This window comes from Aquila chrysaetos, chromosome 20 (assembly GCF_900496995.4).
Source record: "Aquila chrysaetos chrysaetos chromosome 20, bAquChr1.4, whole genome shotgun sequence".
In the NCBI taxonomy this organism is placed as follows: Eukaryota; Metazoa; Chordata; class Aves; order Accipitriformes; family Accipitridae; genus Aquila; species Aquila chrysaetos.
In genome coordinates, this window is record NC_044023.1 from 23751079 (window position 1) to 23771943 (window position 20865).

Below are 20865 nucleotides of genomic sequence, written 5' to 3' on the forward strand. Positions count from 1 at the left end.
TTAGGGTTTTCTACTGTTTATATTGATGTAAGTGGGAGCTCTGTGAAAGTAAGAAGTGCCTGAGGGCAATAAAATGTAGAATAATGAATAATAATATACTTCTATATTAACCTTTCTATTACAGCACTGGCTAGACACCACCTAGGTCATGATCTCATTGCCGTGGCAGCTGTGTAATTTTATAAAAGTGATAATGATGATACTTAGCCAATATATATCTATTTCCGTAATAGAAGCTTTATCGCTTAAAATCCCAGATTTGCCCTAAGTATGGCAAACTGAGTTTCCTTTGTACATGCTTTATGTCATGTATATAAAAAGTCAAATGTGACATCAACTAAAATACCCTTTTTCACAAGTGGCAACTATTAAAAAAGAAAAAAACTGCAAAGCATTTTTATGGCATGAAGGAGGTTAATAAAATCACTTAATATGATGGCCTTTTTATTGAGTAAGAAGGTCAAGAAAATATCCGTAGACTGTCTTAACGGCTCCATAATACTATGTAGTGTGTGGCTTGGGCAACATAATAAAATCTGAAAAAAGACTAGCTGTCTTAAAATTGATCTTATCATTCCACATCTAAAGCTTTTATCCCACATTTAATGTCAGTAAATTAAACTATTTTGGCTTGAATGCTAGGAAAATCAGAAAATTATATTTGAGTAGCTGTTTTCAACTCACTTGTCATCAGTAATCATAGTAAGTCATGATTTACTAGCTGGGTAAATAAAATTTGTATAACTAGAAATCATTAGTGTGGACATACTTTGGACAAAATAGAGAAGAATAAAAATATCCTAAACTGCTAAAGTCACTCCTTGTATGAAATTGGGTCAATATGTTGTATTTGCTTACAAGCCACATGGGCTGAGAATAAAAACACTTTAGGCACGTGAGAAATGCAGTAGGTCAACAACTTTGTGTTTTAATTAGGCTTAATTATTTTCCTTAATTATTCAATAACCCCAGAGCCCTCGAAGTCACTGCTGACACATGAAATAGATGCTTCACAGTGTGTGCTAGTGATTTGGTAAAGAAGTGACAGAAGTCTCACTTAAAAAATATCTGGTTCATTCACACCAGTAGCATGTTATCATCATGGATCTTCGTGAGCCACCTGCCCGCGGTTCACGTCCTGAGGTACTGGAAACTTCACTTGGCAGCTGATGATTTTACTGGGTGCCAGTTCAGCATTGGATCCCCTATTTTAATCTCTCTCTTTTCCTAGGGGATTGCTCTGGTTTGGGTCTCTCCCTGCCCTCCCTGCGCAGCCGTCTTTCTCGTCTGCAGCCTGTCCTTTCCCGGTCGATGTGTGCCTGACGCCTTCCCCGTGATAAATGCCACCTCTGTGCACCTGCCTTTTTTTCTTCCCTCTGTAATGCAGCTGACCATGGCAAACCGCATCAGTAGGCTTGGAGCCTGGTTTATCCTCCAAAGCATGTAAAATTCTCTCAGCCACCTCTGCCAGGGAAGCTGAGCGTTATGCTTTCAGGCAGAAAATGGGCAACACGTAACATTAAATAGAAGGAGAGATGCAAGATTAATGTTAGAAATAAATCATTTGGGGCTTTTTTGGGTGTCAAAAGCAACCACAAGTCAGAAAGCCTCATTTTCTGGTTGAGAATCGAACTGCTCTTCTAAGTGTTCCCGGCTCCATGGTGCTGTGGCACCCTGCTCCCTTAGTGATGCCCTGCTCCGGCAGGACCCGAGAGGGGTTTCTCAGAGCAGACGGGGAGGCTGGAGGGCTGCGAGGGTCTCCTGGGGCAGGGCTGGATGCTGTGCTGGCACTCCCCGTCCAGATGACTGACCGTAAACGGTGCAGAATAAAACGCCCAGATAAAATTTGACGTGCAGAGCCTGACTCCAGCCGGCTGGGGATGAGACGCTCCCATCTTCCTCCAGTAATTTCTGATTTCAATCACTTCAGTGCTGTTGATAACTCCTATCCCGATCAAAGGGGTGCTTAGGCTGGCACTGCGAGTATCCCACTGAGGAAGAAGGGGAACAACCAAAAGTGCTCAGGTTTTGCTGGCGTCTCAGCCGAGTGACGCTCGTCCCTCCCCTCACCTGTTCTTCATCAGCCCTCCGTAGTGCTTGGGATCGGGTCCCTTTCCCCTACTCCTTGCCCCCTTGTTTTGGGGGGGGTTGTTTGGTTTGGTTTTTTTTTAAAGTCTGTTTCATTGCTATGTAGTTAATTTATATATTAATCCTGGGGTGGAGAATAAATGAACCCATTAGGTAGTATCATCTCTCTATGTGTAAGAATAATGATTTAATCAAATCACAGTGATTTAAAGTAATAAGAGATTTATTGTAATTTGTAAAATCTCATAAAATAACTATCTATATCTCTTAAAGCTATTTGCTGAAAAAAATAATTTTCTTAAGTATGATATATGGGGAACATTGGGAAATCACTAAATCTTGTCACTCGAGTGTAGTACTTGGCCACGCACAAGGGTAAGAAGTGATTATTCCTACTTTTACATTTAAGCATCCAGATTTTTTGGTTGGGTCAGATAATTCCCTGAGCCCCCGAACCCAAAACTCTTACATTTAGCACTATGCATGTAAGTTGTCTTAATGTCTTCAGTTCAAAAAGATTAAGCTTAAGCACAGACTTAAGTCTGTTGTTATGATAGAGAACACATTTGCCTGTTTTTCAACTTTAATAGTTATGAATCATATTAATTCCAAAAAAGTGTCTAAAATTAGATATGCATTTAAGATGTCCCTCTGACTCAAACCCACTGACATAGATAGGACTGCTTGTGTTTGCAGGACAGCTTTGTGGTACATGGGAAGCGTAGAAATAGTCCTGACTGATAAGAGATTTAAGACAGAATATGTTTTGTATCTTTTTGAGACAATTGCAAGCATTGGCTTATTCCAAGAGTTAACAAATTACAGATGAGTCTGAATCTGGTGAAAAGTTACCTAATGTTGCTGATGTTAATCCTCCCATGACTTCAGGAGTTCCTTTGCTCTACACCAACCTGCAAAGGTGACACACTGTATTTTGCAGTGTGTAACCACATAATTTTGTCACATGTGACCAACAATGGAACAAGTGGTGCAGGAGCTCCTGTTCATGGACCATTTTTCTCATTTGCCCCTTCAGAAAAGGAGCTGCCCATCACCACATGCCACTGCCCAGGGGCTTGTAAACCTTTTGCCTGACGCTGTGCTTTGTGGCACCGTGCACCGCCGTCCTCCTAAGCCGGTGCTTGTGTTTGTCTGGGTTGTGCTCATCCTCAGGAGAGTCAGAGCACTGCTATAGCCATCGCTATTAAATAAACTCGTGAAATAAATCCTTATGCGTTAGCTCACAATATTTGCACGGCACTAATCTTTGTGTAGATCCATCATAGCCTTATGATTAGTGTTCAAAATACACTAATATAGATATGTAACTACTTTACAAACTGTTCATTAATAGGAATTTAAATCATTAAACTCATCGTGGGATTCCTAATGTTTAATTGACGTCCACTGACAAGGTTTGTTGCGTGGTAGCAGTAACACTAGCAAAAGATGAGGATTTGCTGAGAATTGAATATTTGGGGTTTGCTTTGCTTATTAGCCATGTATCTAATGTGAACTTTAAAAATAGTAAGATCTTTAAATTGATCCTATTTACTCTTAATTGAAAAATATATTTTTCCTCTAGGTTTCTTTTTTTTTTTTTTTTTAAAGTACATTGAGCACAATTACCCTTCTGAAAATAATGGTGGGGAAAAAATGAAACAGTAGTGATTTGTTGGCTCAAATCACAGAGCAACAAGCATGATATGTATTCAGTTCAGCCACTATATTTCAGACAATCATAATAACTTCTCTGACAATATTCTTGGGAATGATATAGGGAACCCCCCCCCCCCAAAAAAAAAACCACATTCTAGGAGCAGTGAGATTCCACTGAGCATTCTTTACTAACTTTTAAATTGGATGAAAATCTCATCCACTGTGAACTGGCACAGTTCAGTTCATTCCGTGGAGGTGCACAGGTTTGCACCAGATGATATGAAACATTCTACGTCTTATTCTGTGGTGTATCATACCCCAGCTGTGCACATGTGCCAGCACTTTGTGTAAAAATTGTAAATATTTATCAAATAAAAAAAAATGGTGCCTGTGAGCACGCTCGTGGCCTTGCTGCTATGGAGCAATGCAGGGCTCCTTCTTTTTGGCCCCGGCTGTGGGGGACTTTTCTTGGTCCTAAGTATGTTGGGAAGGAGGGCAATTCGCAAAGGCGATGCCTTCTAGAGGTCTTCGCCAGGATTTTGGCTACGTGAGAGCAGTAGTGCTGTGATCCACAGCGCAGCCAGAAACAGCGAGTGGGTGCACAGTACTTCCACCCAGTAAGGAATTAATAGAAATTTGGCCTGCTGCTTAACTCCGTCCCTCTGTCAGTCAGTCACTTGCCTGCTTGTCTTGATCAATAGAAAATAATGATAAAAAATGTACACTCTTTAATCGGGATCTATAGTCCTTCTTGAGAATGCAGAGGGATCATTAAAAAAAATCAATGAGAATGTTATTATTTGTTATTAAATCTGTAAAGGTTTAGAGTAATTCTTATGGAATTCTATTACAGTTTTATCAAGACTTATTGATTTTATCTTATTAAGTTATAGAGCACTTTTCCCAGAGGTCAGTTAGTTTGGCACATTGGTGAGGTATACTGTTTCTCTTTTTGAGCCATAAATATATTGCAGATCTTATGACTCAATATCCCCTTTGAAATCTCTTTTAATTATGAGTAAAACTAAGACACACAGGTTTACAGGAAAACAGGTTTAGCTTGTATGTGCCTAAAATCTAAGAATATTTTCTAAATTTTCTTCTGACCCATCCACGTGAATATTTTCCTGAGGCAATTTCATCCCAGAAGCACAGAAATTGTGCTGTCCCTTCTAGAGACCATGCACAGAAACATTCATGTCACTAATTTGTCATTAATTAAGTAGAACAGCTGTGGCAGGAGAGTTTTACTAAATTATTTCCCTAAAATGTGGGAAACCCCGGTTAAGTCCCTGCCCTAGCATAAATACAGCAGGAGGAGATCAGGGGTCTCTGCCATCACAGGTCGGCTCTTTTCCTGCAACTTCATGCAGTTTTATTCTGGAAAGTTTTCATTTTGAGCTACAAAAACCACGTTAATGGCTGGACAAGCCATGCCAAGTATATGGAGTTGACTTAAATACTCAGTAGTACTTAAATACACCACAGAGGTTTTCTCCTATCCCGTTTTGGTGGTTTGCTTGCAGGTTTCCATGATTTCGTTGTGGTCCTTCAGGTGCTGGCTGCCGACTAGACAGCGTGGCATTAAGTTGGTATGGCTTGTCGCTTGGGGTTTGTCATCATTCTGAAGCACCCTGATGTATTTGTTGCGGGAGAGACCTACACATATTTTCTAGTGAGGTTGCAGGTAAAATTTTAATTTGCCTTCAGCCTGTTTCTGAAGACCCCAATACTTATTTTTCTGATTTGATTTTTGGAGATTATGTACATTGTGTCTTATAAGCAGTGGGCTTTGGATGTGAGTCATGAATAGTAGACTCAGAATTAGGAAAATATATATTGTAGGTGGGTCAATAGTACACAAAGCTAATACAAGGAGACAGATTGACCCCACTCCTAATCTTCTTTCTTATTTGAAAACATCTGTTTACATGCTGTCTATTTTTATCCCACAGTGGATGGATTGCTATGCTAATTTAATGATGCCATATGTTTTTCCTCTGACTCAATTTCATTGTGAGGAGTGCCAGATTGAGTCAATTTACCCACCTATTTCAGTGAGATAAATTGTTGGCCATGGTGCAAGGAACTTTTTTCTCTCTTCCAATAGAATATGTATTTACTGTCATTTCTAACTGCAAAATCAAAATGAACCATGTGATCATGCAATATAGAGAGATGGCTTAGTATCTGTAAGAGCTTGCTGCTTCTGTGTTTCCACCCTCTTCTGCAATGCTGGTACAGGCTGTAAAGCCAAGTAAAGGGACAAAATAGATATTCTCAGATTTGCATCTTCAACGGTTTTGCACTTTTCAGATGGCAGATAATTTACCTCTGAGCTTCTCAGTAAGCAACCAGCATTTTCAGGTCCTCTTTAAGATAGATCTGCTTATCCAGGTTTCACATTTGCATAGTTTGAATACTTCAACAACCTTCTTAGTAAAAGAAAAAACCCTTTTGTAACCTGAACTTGAACTGGGATTGCAGTTCTGGAAGGTTACATTAAAAATACTGAATCTAAACTGTCTCTGTAAGCAAAAGCTCTGATGTTGCTCATTGCGGGCTAAAGACAGATAACTAGAAGGATTTAGGAAAACTACTCAGCACTACTAATAGTGTTGAATATCCTGCTATTCGAATATGCTTGTTGTAAGACTGATATAACTCTCTGAAAAGAATGAGCACAGCCCCCTTGCTTCAGAGAGACTGTCGGATTTGGGAAAGCCTGTAAAATTAAGCAGGGACTTCAGCTGCCAGGAGTCCGTAACCTGGCTAAAGGGGTGGAACAACGATTGCCTGTTTTCCTGGCACCTCTGGTGCAGAGGTGATAAACCTTTCCCATGTTCTATGCCAAGAACACTTGGCTGTGTCACACCATGTACTCTTCCTTCTGAACAGATGAGAGAATACAGCTTCTGTCGGCTACAAAAAGAAAAAAAGACAAGAAAAAAATACAAAAGACCTCGCGTACGAGCACGTAGATGTGCGCTAATGTATTTGTTCTCATGCAAATCTTTTGTTTGCCAAGCAAACCCAGAAGTATACTGGGATAGTAAGACAATAAAAATATTGTTGTGGGAGGGTGGTGGTCTCCACTCGTCCCTGCTTTCATGTTCCTGAGGACCCACCGGTGTCTGTTGGGAGCAGCTTCACCCCAGCCGGGATGGGTGCCCGAGCCACTGACCCACTGCCACTCGAGTCTGTTGTCACTCCGTGCTGTCCTGGGAGCTTTAGTCATTGCAGTAAAAAAGGTCAGATTTCTGCCATCGTACTAGTACTTAGGATATCTGTCTACTGATTAGCAATTATTTGTATGCACAAAGGTTTCCTTAGGCTCTAAGGAGTTATCTCAACTTTGAAAGAGAATAATGGAGAGAAGAGTGCTTAAATACAGCAAAGTGAAGCAGTAGTTAGTAATGTGATGTTCTTTTTGGTCTAAAGTTACTATTGCTTATTGGGAAAGTAAGTATTTGTTTGAGTTCTGTATTGCATTGTAGGAAAAATCCATTAAAATGAGCATGATCTTTGAAGGGGTATTGTCTGACCTGGTAAAGGGTATTTGGCTCAGTTTTAAACTATAGAATTTGAAAACTTGATAGAGAAAATCCCTATGCTATGGCAGGTCTAATTTGTTATCGCAATTTAATAAACTGTATAATTTTGTATTACGTTTTTTTAATTCTTTTTATTTGCCCTCCTGGTTTGTAAGCCTTTAGATACACCTTTTCTTTAATGACTATACATACACAAATATATATGTACATGCACACACATTTGTGTATGTATATAGACGTGTGTATATATACAGTGATATACCTTTCTGCAAAAAAAATAAATGAAGCCAAAGCAAAATATGTTTCTCTTCTGGCAAGTTGGTGAGGTGCTGAAGAGAGATAGAATATGTTTTAGAGCTGTATGAAAACTATGAACTAGTCACCACTACACAGCTATTCAGTAGTTGTTATGTGGTTTCTTTCAGTGAATAGAGGACTGTGTATTTTCAAAAAGAAGACTCAGGGGCTTCAGATATCCTTACTGCCCTTCAACAAAAAATATAATTTTTTCCCCCCGTTATTTTAATGGTGGAGTTGTGTGTCATTTTTACTCTTGCAGCGCTGCAAGCTGTTTGTGGCTACATGGCTTCAGTAGCAAACCAAATCTCACAGGTCTAAGGAAGGAGACCTTCCCCCCCCCACTTCAGGATGTCTAATCCCAGCATCTGGTAAATCACGGTGATTCACAGTTACCTCTTAGAAGTTTTGCTCTCTGAGTTTATCTGTACTTTTGTGAAAGGAAATTAAGGGAACTATACATACTGCAAAACCAATGAGGTGTGCTGATAATGGCCAGGTTAGATGAAACTGCCTTCTCTGGAGGTCTGGAGAGGTTAATTACAAAACTAGTTGTATTGAGCTCAGCCTAATATCATCTGCACTATATCATTTAATTCCATTCCTTTTTGGTATATATCTAATCCATGCTTTGTGCTTATAACTCTTTTTGTATTATCTCTGTTTTACATATATCTTACCTAGCTTTATACCTCACAGTTAGTAGCAGAGTAATTTACTTGCAAGATGCAGCTGATTAGATAAAATGTACAACGGACTTCCTTTTTTCCACGGTCATCTCATGTGGATAGAGATGTGAACGTGTGTTGGATGTTGAAGAAGATATAGGCAGAGTATTTGTTCTTCAGGCTGCAGTACTTCCCGTGCAGTATGAGCTACACTTCAGCTTTCTACCTGTCTCCTTCTCCAGGGTTCGATGCCTATTTTACGTCCCGCACCCTGGAGAACAACAGAAGGAACGTGTGGTTTGCAGAGTACTGGGAGGAGAACTTCAACTGCAAGTTAACCATCAGTGGGTCAAAGAAGGAAGACACGGACCGTAAATGCACAGGTAACTTCATTCGCTTCACCCTCCTCGTGCTGCTGGACAAGGGCTGCAGTGGAATGACTGCACAGTTGATGTAAGGAAGCTTGGCTGGGGACAGATTGAAAAAATAAATTGAATTTTTGTAGGTTGTAGAGAAAATTGAACAGCAGCATCAGCCTTACAGGACAAGAGAAGTAGATGGAAAGAGTCAAAAAATACACTCTTCTATTTTTTCCTTTTTCTGGCTGTCCGTGCAGCAGGAAAATCAATATTTTTGTGGTTTTGCTTGAGTGCAGGGGGAGGTGAGTTTTGTTAGTTTGTTTTAGGTGGAGGATATTTCCACAACTTGTGCCTTGTCACCCATTTGCAAATCACAAATTGGCCACCTACTGTGTCAAAGCACCGTCTGCTCACGGTCACATACTTACCATGTGCGTTTGAGTTTAACTTTTGAAGGAAATGCACCTGTAGGGAAGTATTAGCACAGAGTGAAATGTTTTCATTTTAGGTAGCATAAAGTTGTTGATCAGATTTTTCTTCTCACTAATGTTATTTAAGAAATTGGGGTTAAATAAATTTTTGCAGCCTCAACTCAGTAACATAGAAAATGCACTGTCTGTATTTGTGACTGAGGTTCATGACCTTTATTAGTCGTGTTTGACCTCTGTTGTTTTCTGGTGGCTGACAGGTTCAATCCTCTTCCTTTTATGAGGTACTGCCATTAGAAATATCATATTTTCCAGGAATTCCTGTTTCTAATCACATAGACATTCAAAGAGTTGTTTTTAGTTACAGAGAAGCCCAAGTAACAGTGGGGTGATTTCATTTTTAACTGTTACGCACTTCTCAGCATAACCTTCTTAATGACGCGGGGTGATAGTTCTTTGAACTGGAAGTGTTTGTTTTGAAAGGAAATGAAGGGAAAGACGCATGTTCTTGGAGTTCTGCAGACCTGTCCAAGTGCTGCTGGATGATCAGGGACAACAGCAGCACTGCCAGTTTAATGATCTTGTGCTGAATTAAGGTATTAGATTGAGGGTACTTGTCTAGAAAAGTATTTCTAAAACTCAAAAATGTCGGGGTCTGCCCTCAAAGTGCCAGGTCCCTGGTGAGCCTGTGTTTGTGGCGTGAACCTCTCTAGTTGGGGTTGGGGCATTTGCTCAGGGCTTAAAATGCAGTGGATAAGCTTTGGCCTGAACGTATCTCCTGTGATACAGATAGTAAAGCCAATAACGCTGTCGGATGTCCGCCTTGCCCTTGCCTCCCTTTGTCTTTCCTTCCCTCTCCTTTTAATTTTTCACAGCAGCAGTTTAAATGTGTTATGTTGTATAATTGCCTTGAATTTTGATCAAAGGAAATTAGTTCATAGGAGGATATGTTTTACTTTGAAAATTGATGAAAACTTTCCATATTTCATATCATCTGCTTTTGGTTTCAATTCATGGATAGGAGTAGGAGTGTTGTGCACAGAAACAGTGCAGTTACCGCTGGGAATACACTGCTGTTAAATTTGGCATTTGGAATCTTCCCCAGCGGCTGGAATTTGACTAAAAATTGCTAAAAGATCTTTAGGATAATTTCTAAAAGTGTCTTATCACCCTTATTGTTTATGCCATTATTTTACTACAATTGCTCACAGCCTGTGCTTTCTGATGTGAAGGTAAAAATGGTGTTCTGCCTTCCCTTGGCATAGATTCAGCAGAAACATTTGTTTTCGGTGGCTAACTTACCCTATCAAACTGAAATGCCGCATTGTAGCTTGATATTGTACCAAATGACATGCCCTGACATCTTTCTTCCCTCCTCTACAAACTGAAGTAAATTGTGCATCAGAAAAAGCATTAGCTTTGAATTATATTGCTAGTATGAGAGTCGTAATGTCCCACTGATGTAATAATATTATGAATGATCATCATCATTATTTTAAAATTTGATTGGTAATTTGTAATGCAGCGAGATACTAGGCTACAGGCCATCGGTTTCTGACAGCAATAGTGCTCCTGAGCACCAGTGTGAGGAGTGGGAGGCTCACGCTCCAAATCAAAATGCTTGCACATAGCAGGGAGCAGCTCAGGGCTCGTGGCCACAGACTGCGATCAAGAAGAAAAGTTGCTCCAAAAAGGCACCCTGTGGGCAGCTTACCTTTTCATATCACAACTTCCTGAAATATTTCTATATGCAGAACTTCTACATTAATGTCATTTATATTTATTTCAGCGTGAAAAATTTTCACTGATTAGGATGGATAAGACGTAGAAAGAGAAAACGAAAATACATTGACCCCACCCCACCTTATTTCTAGATAAGATTAAATACAACACACTGCTGTAATTAGTAATGCTCTTTCTAGCGATTGACTTATTTTGGCATGGTTCAGGGCACGATCCGGTGCTGCTAAGTTGAACTGCTGCCAAGGATACCTTGTATGTACCTAAAATCTAAGACCTATCTGTTGCGCAGATAATTTCTGCTGGGATGCAGGCCATTTCAAAGCGTACGTATGCGTACGGCAGAAAGAGCCGAGTCCCTTGCTTTTCTCCGGAGAAGAGAGGGATCAGTTCCTTATGCAAAAGTGGTGTCACCTCAGCTGGGTGCTGCCTTCTGTGCTTGCCCAGGCCCTGGAGTCGCTGCCTCTGCCCTTGAGGGATGCTGCCGTTTTCTTTTGAGGAGACTTCATCAAACTACATGTGGAACCTAATGTGATCACTGAAACAGCGTGATGGTAACAAGCATTGGGCTTAGGCAGTTCACTGTTTTACTTCTTGCTGCTTACATTTAAGAATATTAGAGGTTCACTTCAGTCATAACAGGCCACATCAGGTTAATGTTGGAATATTTTGGAAAAAAAGTAGTTTGCAGTACCATGCATTATGGTAAAAATGTGCTTTTATAGAAGAGGATTATCAGAAGAAAATTACTGTCTTTGCAGAAGAGTACTGTAGTTCATAGCTGTGACTCTGCGAAGGGAGCCATGCCGAATGCTCTGCCCACACCACGTTCCGTGCAGAGATGGGGTCTGGGCTTTGATCGTGAGCTCAGCTGAAGATATTTCACTGTACAAAGCCACATTGTACTAATATTGCCAGTGCCGTGAAATTTAGGGAGTTAGAATTAACAGATGATAAAACAAGTTTTTTGTGTCTGTATTGTCATGAAGCAGGTTGTTTGTAAGTTTCAAAGTGATTACTGAAATCAAATATACAGTGCTGAATGTTTAATAGTATTGCACTGTACCACCTCTGTGCAGACAGCTGCGGTGTGCCTGCAGGTTGCTCTGCTAACGGCACCCGTCAGCGTGGTCGCCCCGTGGGTGCTCCCGCTTCCAACAGTAACGTCTCCACGTGTGGGTATGGAATATTGCCCACCCCATCAGAAGCACCTGCACGCACCTGCGGCAGAAGGAGGCATATGCCAGAGAAATGCAAGCACTCTGAATACACAGAGGCATCCGCTATACCGAGAGCGCCTGCATTTTTAATGACGCGCCTCCTTGGTGGGTAACAGTACCTGCAAAGGAAATTGCAACACTTGACAGTTTTCACTTATTAAACATAGCTTTAAATTCAGATAGATTTACACTCAAGGAGACTTTGAAGTGATATAAGGGTGATGTCACCTCGGATGTCATTTATCAGAACGTAGATTACTCAGAGAGCTTCTCTAATTATCTGCAAGTGTAATCAGTCTGAAGGTACAGCCCAGATGATGGCTCACACAATGATTTGCTCTAAAGAAGATGCTGGGAGAAAGCTCCCTGCAACATGAAGTGACAGAAACTTAGCAAAGGGTTTGTAAAAGAGGAACTGTTGCACTTCAAATTTAAATTGGAGCAAGAGAAAATGCCTCAAAGGGACCCAGGTTCACCTTCCCTGGTGATGCGTAGGCAGGAACAGGCAGGAGCAGTGTGAGGACTCCCCTGAACCCTCTCGGTGCATTGTGCACCGAGGAGCATCTCCTGCAGCCTTGTTGTGAGCAAACTAACACGCCATGCTACACGGGGAGTGAGCTCCTAAACCCGCCCGTCCTGGGGCAGCTCTGAGCCCTGGCCTTTGTCGGGTTCCCATGTCGCTGGAGGAAGAGGAGGGAGCTTGCCCCATCAGCAGGATTTTACTGGGCAAAGATTTGGTGGCTCGGAGGCCAAATCCCTTTTAAAAGGTAAGGAGCATCAATCAGGAAAGGCTATTCTAAGGACTGAGTTTATCTCATCTGAAAATGTTTCACAATAGGATTAAGAGTCAGTGAAGGACAGAGGTGTCTTGGGTAAAAATAACAATTAAAAAGGCCAGTAATTTGAGTGTGTGTATATACACATATACTTGCTTCTAGAGCTCAGGAGAGGATGCCTCATGCTCTGATGTGCATCAGAGGCTCCAGACAAGATTGGTGAATGTCCTGCCTCACATGTCAGTGTGCTTTGGATACAGCTGTTGTTTAGGGAAGGAAGAAATGGTCAGATTTCCATTTAATACAGGAAAAGGTTAAAGTAGCAAAAGAATAGTTACCCTATATGTTTATATTCTACAGTAAAGTTGTGCCATGTGTGCCATACATCTGTCAATTTCCTGTAACTGCTTTTGGGGGGTTTACCTTTGAAGGGAAAGATGTAATACAGAGTGCTGAGAGCTATGCTTGATCAGGGTTTTCTCAAAACAAATGGTTCTGGGAAACATATCATGAATCCACAATGCTGGAAGCCCAAGTCTAGATATGCAGGATTTGGCATGTCACCCCAAATGTGGCACTGTTCTGAGTTTCATGAACATGGAAAGAAGGAGGAGTGGGGGAAGACAACCCAGGTGATTTTGGCAAACCACTTCATTATCTGTGATTTGGTTTAAAATGATACCAGTAACTGGGATTTGGTTTGGGTTTTTTTTTTTGGGGGGGGGGGGGGGGCAGGGAGGATAAAGAAGCTAATAGCAATATCCTGACTTTTTTTCACCAGCAGTCAAGATGGCTTGTACTATGGAGCCATATGTTAGGGAAGAAAAATAATGAGAAACAAAAGATGTAGCAAATAGCAGAGCCTGAGGATATCAGAATATTATTTATAATTTGACTACAAGAAGTGATCTAGTGCATTAATAGATTAGCAAAGTGCAATTTACTATGGAAAGAAAAATAGTTTTCAAAATGCTATCAAAATTCCTCATCTCAGGAAAAAATAAATTGTCTGAGATGTTTCAAGCAACTTAATGGCAGATGGCCAATATCTAAAGCATTTTTTTAAACAAATGCCAGGAGCCATGGTGTGCGTGATTCACTTTTTATGAGAACAGCTTTATGGTATTCATTAGGATGAATATCTATTGGACTTGAGGGTGTCAGAAGACCTTCACTGTTCACAGTGCCATATAAATCATGTCAGGAAGAGGGGCTAAATTTAGACTGATTCCCACTGACGGTGTTAAGGGCTGTAAGTGCAGAAGGTGCTCCATCTCTAGCGCTGCTCAAGGTTCGGGATGGCAGGTTTATAGAAACAAGCATTTGCTGTCACTGGGATGCAAGGACGAAACCAGAGCTCCATGAGGAAGCTGCCCAGTGTTTGCAGGCAGCAGCGCAGGGCTGCACTGCCGGCTGCTCCCGGCTCCTCTTCCCATTCATGGGAAGGCTTGTGCATAGCACTGCATCCGGTCCTACAGCAAATATCAAGAATTCCTCAGAATTTCAGAAAAAGCAGGTTTAGGAGGATCCAAACCATCCACAGTACATTTTTGTTTTGTCCAAGAATGTGCAGCTTGCAAAACCTTCTGTCTCTTGTTGTGGGTGTGCTCAACCTAAGTGTACCTTGAAATGCCTTTCCAAGGCTGCACAGGGGCTGAGCAGTTCAGTCAGATCTGTTTAGTTAGCAGTCAATTTTCTGTGCATCAAGATGAATTTTTTATGCAGCTGTGCTTTATTATCCCTGTGCATAATGCAAAGACAAATTGACGGACTTGTAAGCTCTGTGGTGGGTCAGCTAAGACTGTGGAGGTCCAGGCTTTGTTGCTATCCCTCTTCCCCCCCCGCCAACAGAACAAGTTTAAAAAAAAATCAGCAGGTTTTTTTTTTTTTTCCAAATCTTGGCCAATGATATTACATCTTTTTACCTGACCAAGTCATTTTGTTAATGCCTGCTGTTGTCATCTATAAGAAGTCCTGCCTAGGCAGTAGTCCTAAACTGTATTCTAGTCCTAAGCAGTGGTTAGCCCCAAGGTGCTGAAATACAGAAATACTTAAGGTAAGGCTGGTTGTCCTGAATCTTGTATACAAATTGAAAAATAATTTGCTTTAGGTCAAGTACTCGGCTTGGATACCCTTTTCCAGCTGCCACTGGACACAGCAGGATTTACATGCCTGTATCTTGGGGTGGATTTTTGCCCAGGATTTTGTGGTGTGTGATTGATGACATAGGCGTGAGTAAAAAAGCTTCTGGTTAGCTCTTGTTACAGAGGTTGCTCTGTGCATTTTCTCCTCCAGGCTCGAGGTATGAAATGTGTGTTAATGCATGTGTGTGAAGGTATATAATATTTCAGTGCAGAAACGTTAAAGACTAAAATTTATCTTCTTTAGCTTGCCCTGCAAGCTACAAATAAGGTTAAAGGGCAGACCAGGATGGGAAACTTATCTTCTCACATCCCATGCTCTGATGCAGGTAAATAAGTGGTCTAGGCAGTTGTTTTCTTGCTTTGCTAGTACGGCCCGCCTCTTCCTGCTTGCTAGTCAGTGGCTGATCTGTATTTTTGTAACATGTTCCCATTGACCACTTCTGCTTCTTCTTTTCTTTCTGATGGTGATTGTCTTTCAAGTTGTCCATGATCTTGGCTATAGGCTCCCTCTCAAGGCAGGTCGGGGGGTAAATCCAAGACACATCTCAGTATGCTCTCCGATAAACTACATCTTACCAAGCCCAGCTCATCTTTGGGTGACTCCTCTGACTCCTCCGGCCAATACAGCTATAGCCATAGCTCAGAGATGCTAAGATTTGTGTGAGGATGCGTGGTTAGCCAATGTTTGACTTAAATTTGAAACCCAGGATTTCAGTTCTCTGTTCTTTTAATAGATTGCATTGCATCTTATTTTGTAAATACTTCAATTGTCTCCAGACTGCCTAAACATATCGATGCTAACACCCATGAGAAAGAAAAGTCAACTTTTTTCTCTGAAAAATGTGATGTGCACAAGTTTAGGAGCAAACGAACCATATTATGCACTACTTTGCAAGTTGACTGGCTATGTGCAACTCGAAAACAAAGTGTTTTCCATATAATATCAAATTGTCCAAGCAGGCATTATACTTAATGACCTCTATGCTTTCAATTCAAAAAGTTATTCTCATTTAGCATCGTAGTAATTCAAAATATATATACCTGAAATTCCTAAAAGAACCCTGCAGTAGTTGGTTCAACCAACATTAAACCAATCTTGAAGAGTTTATTCTTAAGGTAAACCAGTTCTATGGATTTCTAAATTCTATTATCTTTCAGAAATACATTTCTTAGACTTGCTTATATTTCTAGATTGCCAAGGTGATTTGCAACGAAGCTCCATGATTCAATGACTATCTTCTTGCTATTTACATACATATTCCTCTATTTGCAAACTGCATTTTTACCCAAGTGCCCAAATATAAAGATAGCTCCAGTTTAGGCCTTCTAACCTTCTTCCATACATTTGCTTGATCACTAGCTTCACTGGCAATTATTGCTACAGGAAGCTTTCTTCATTTGCACGTTAGCAATATAAAGCTGTAAAGTGTCTCTGATTTACATCAGTGTTGGCTAGCCTGGTGCTGATATTTTTATGAATGTAGTATTTCAGCATTGGAATATAAATGACACCTACTGCATATATTTTAATAGGAGTGTTGAATGCACAGGAAACATCTCAGGTAAGAAAATTAGGTCAGTTTTCTAATCTAAAATCTATTCCCTTAGATGTACATACGCACCTGAGAACAGAAACTCTTACAGTGGGTTGAATCAGAGTAATTGAGAAAAAAAATAATTGTCTGACACATGGAAGTGGATGTAGCTTCACAAAACTCATTGCATCAAGGCTTTCTGTAAACTGCTGAATTATTATTATGATGATCCTTACTATGTAATATCGTTATTTCTGGTATTAGAATAACAAATTTTCAGTAGGACTTTCTGCTGCACTATGCTTCTTTTGGTTTTTACTTAAATACTTACGAGTGAAGACCAGTTACAGTACAGGAATTTTTTTTGCTCTCCTACATGAGGAATACATTGTAAGGCATTGTGAGAGCCTGTTTTCCAAAGTCTGATTAGAGAATGTTAGCTGATTAGGCATAGTTAAAGCTGACTACATCTGCTTTCTGGGGGTTTTAGTGGTGTTACTAGAGTCACTGAGTACAGCTGTATCTGTTAGACATCTGCAAGAGTAGATGTACAGACTGTGGGTCCAGCGTATACCAACTTAAGAAAAAATGCTTTCTAGTTAAAAAAGGCTTCCCTGCTTGTTACTGGCATAGAACAATTGGTCTGACTTCCAAGTTTGTTGTGCGATATGAAGTTCTCTCTCTCCATCAGGGTGGCAGAAGGCTGTAGAGCTACACTGATACTGAAGGTTGCGGAGGAGATGAGGGAGAGGTTTCCTTAGCCGTTAGAAATACGGCAGAACTGGCATGCACCGGTGTTCGGGAGGTGGCTGCTCTGGCCTTCCCGGGCTGTGCTGCTGCCCTGACTCTGCCAGCTTGCTGTAGCCTGAAGGAGATGATGTTTAGCCTGAAATTTTAACCTAGCACAGAAGTATGTTCTTGTGTGGTTAGCAGTAGAAACTGGGAAGTTCATCTGCTTTCCCCAAGAGAATCCATGGGGATTGGATTGATGGTCTTGAGATAAAGGCTTTTGTCTATAATGAGATCTTCTGAATTAGGATGGGCTGGATAGATGACTGTAACTACATAGCTGTATTATCGGATCTTGTATTTCTTTGTAAAATGACAATACATGGATTATATTGCAAAGAGGCCTGATTGTCATACTCTGCTTGTTTAAATTACAATATTTGCTCTAGCATATTGTTAGTTTTTCTCAAGCTCTAGTACTCAGCTACTTTCAAATAAAGAGCTTATGTGGAGAAGCCTTCAGACTTTACACCTCCTGTGTGTACGGTAGTGTCTATACCATGAGTGAGTATCCGAGGAGTAATAGCTCTGATCTTATTTTGGAGACCCCTGGACATAGGTACTTGTCTATTAAAGATGGATCGATTTGTGTTGTGCTGCTGTGCATGTTTCTGGAGTGCCACGAGTACAGCCGCTTGCAGCTGCACAGGCTGAGCTCTCTGCACTGTGTGTAGCTGGAGAAAGCTTCAGAGTCATTACGAAATAGCATATATGGGCACTTGCACAGTTATAGACTAATAATTGTAGCTGTTGCATCATGGATGTCTCTTTGCTCATAGGCATCATGTTTCTAATGATGCTAAATATGCTGGAGATGGATGAAGAGTATACATTTTTCTGTCGGCACTTAACCAGCTGCTGAATTCTAACTTGCACAAATAATAGCTGCTTGTTTGATACTGTGAGCATTCTGCAATCTTTAAATTAAATCTCTTGTTAATGATGACTATCACCGGGTTCTCAGCAGTACTATTATGTAAGATCCTTTGAAAATGTGTTTAATCCTTCAGAAACTGAACCAGTGTCTGAATTCATCTAATGTAACCACCAATGAAGTGGGATTTTGATGTCTGTCTGTATGAATTATATGCCATAAAAATTGTCCTTGCAACACTATTTATACATCATAACATATCCCCTACATTATGTGATGATCAACGATGAGTCCAGAAAAATCAACTGAAGGAGAGATGTTGAGAAAATGTAATGTGAAAAACGGTGTTGTCAGCTCCTTTTCCATACAAGGAGGTGTTAAGCATCGCCTTTATGGAGATGCAAAAAGTGTGACCAGGAGTTCTTAAACTTGCATTTCATTTCTATCATCTGAAGGAGATTGTACAAGAGGACTTATTTCTCTCTGTATTCTCACTACTCTGGGTTTGGGGCTTTTTTTCCTCTCTTTGTTGCAGAATTTTTCTCTTGTGAAGATTTGCCTGCAGCAAGAGACCTAGCTGCTCAGTCTCTTAGGAATCACGATGATGAGCACTTGAGACTCTAGTAGGAAGTGAGGTTAAATTATTTGTCATCACCTTCAAATAGATCTTTTGGAAGCAAAAAAAGCTCATGTCAATAAATTGCTTTTGTGTTTCATCCTTCTCATGACATCCCAAGGTACTCCATTTGAAATCCATGGAACAAAAGTGCATTCTCTTGAAATCACTTTGTGTGCATGTGTCTCAGGTGTCAGCTACTTCATTGCTGAAGAAAATAATGTTGTTGCATGGCTTCTGAAGATCACCAAGGTAAAAAAAAAAAAAAAAAAAAAAGGCAACCAACCTTTAAAGAACAGAGACATGTAAGAACAGGGGCATGTAAGGAGAGCAGAAGATTTGCACATCACAATGCAAATTTGGTTTATGTTTACCTTCTGTGCTTGTGGTGTCTTCTGACAGCATGGAGGGTTGCATGGTTTCTTGCTGCACCCAGACCTGAGTTCATATGTTGGTTCTTTCTCTTGCACTAAGCTTCGCTCCCCCGAGACCCCCCCCCGACGTCCTAACATGACAGGGCTGGGGGCTCAAGACTGCCCCTTTGTCAGGAGGCACACACAGCACCGGTATTGCTGCTTTTGTCTGTAAGAAGTTAATGGCTTCTGTGGGTTTCCTTCTCTTTCAGGAATAACTAATGTTTGAATTTCTATACACCCATATATACAGGAGCTATTGCTGAAGCATGTGGTAAAAGTTTCTGCTTGGCATCTTCAGCTAAACCTAAGAGGGGGAAATATTTGCCACACTAATGTTGAAGCTGGAATTAAAATTGTGCATCTTAGGTTTATCCCTGTCTGAAAATGGACTTTGGGCCTGATTTGCTGCTCACTGGGTTACTACAGTGGTAGCTTGGTGTAAACTAGAGGGAACACTCTGTTCAGCCAGGTGCATTAATTTGGATATTTAAATTTTTTTTTTTCTAGTGTTGAAATCTGATGACTATTTGACATATGTAAAATATGGCAATTGGTTTGCAGGTTCTTTGCTAGTTCAAATTTGGGCTAAACTTCTGATTGCAATAAAGTCTCTTTAAAAGGTAACTCAACCTATGTTTATATGAAGGATAGCACACTCTTGTTCTAATTGTATAAATTCTTACATGTTTTCTGGGTGGGCAGTTACATTTGAATCCATATCTGGATTTATTGTGCACAAATTCTTGATGTTTAATACTCAACTAACTGGCTGTTTTCAGTACAGGAAAGCATTCTTGTTACTGGAAATTCTATAAAGTTTTTCAAGTCTTTATTATTTTCATACTTGGACACTGTTAACGTTGCACTTGAGGTTTTTTAAGTGGATTTTACTCAGGTTCCTTTCACAGGTATCTTCACTGCTAAAGGTTTTCTTTCTGCTGTGCATTTGGGCAGCCGTGCTTCTGGAACTTAATATGCCTAATCAGTATTGTTTGTGTGCAGCATTTCAATCCCAGATTCACTTCCCTTGGCATGCATTCCTGTTGCATTGCTAATTTGGTTATGTAGCTGAGCTGAAACCACTTAAAAGCATTTTCCTTGTCAGGGCCTGGAAATGTAATAAGTTCTGTAATCAATGAGAGGGGAGTGAAATAATGAAAAGGACAGTACGTGGATCTCACAGTCTGGAAGCTCTCTTACCCTGCTGAATTATTTGTAGGACTTCAATGTTTGCAGTGTAGCTGAGAGTTCAAATTGAGGGGCTTTGGTAGGGAGTCTCTCAAGCATAATATGTACGTTGAGTGGATCAGACGTAATGGTGCAGTTTGGTAATAACAGAGGGAACCAAAGAAGGAGGAAAATTGTAGATAAATAAAGATGTTCATATAGTGGGATTATATCTTTGCCTATCTTAAAGCAAATTGCTTCTGTGGACCTATTTAGACATTCTTTGTGCTTGTAGAATTTCTGCAAAAGGGTGGTGATCTCTCTGTGCTCATTCATAATTCTAGTCTACTGCCTCTCCACTGAAAGAAGAAGAAAAAGGATTGCTTAGGACTCTGCCTTTTTCTCATGAGCTGAAAAAAAAATTGAAAAACTTTGCTCATAGGCTGGCTACAAAATGATTCAGCTGAATCAAGACAGTGCCCCAAGGGAAGGCATGTTGGAAAAGACCTGCCCTGCTCCCTGATGATGGATTTTT

The 20865-nt window shown here is 40.5% G+C and overlaps 1 protein-coding gene across 7 annotated transcripts in view; it reads left to right on the top strand.

The window, feature by feature from the left end:
- Positions 1-20865, top strand: part of GRM7 (glutamate metabotropic receptor 7) — a 309745-nt gene that overhangs the window by 183194 nt on the left and 105686 nt on the right. For all 7 annotated transcript variants that reach the window (XM_029996035.2, XM_029996040.1, XM_029996036.1 and 4 more), the window contains exon 5: positions 8509-8649. In XM_029996035.2, the coding sequence (XP_029851895.1) occupies positions 8509-8649 (141 nt within the window). The remainder of the gene's footprint in view (positions 1-8508; positions 8650-20865) is intronic.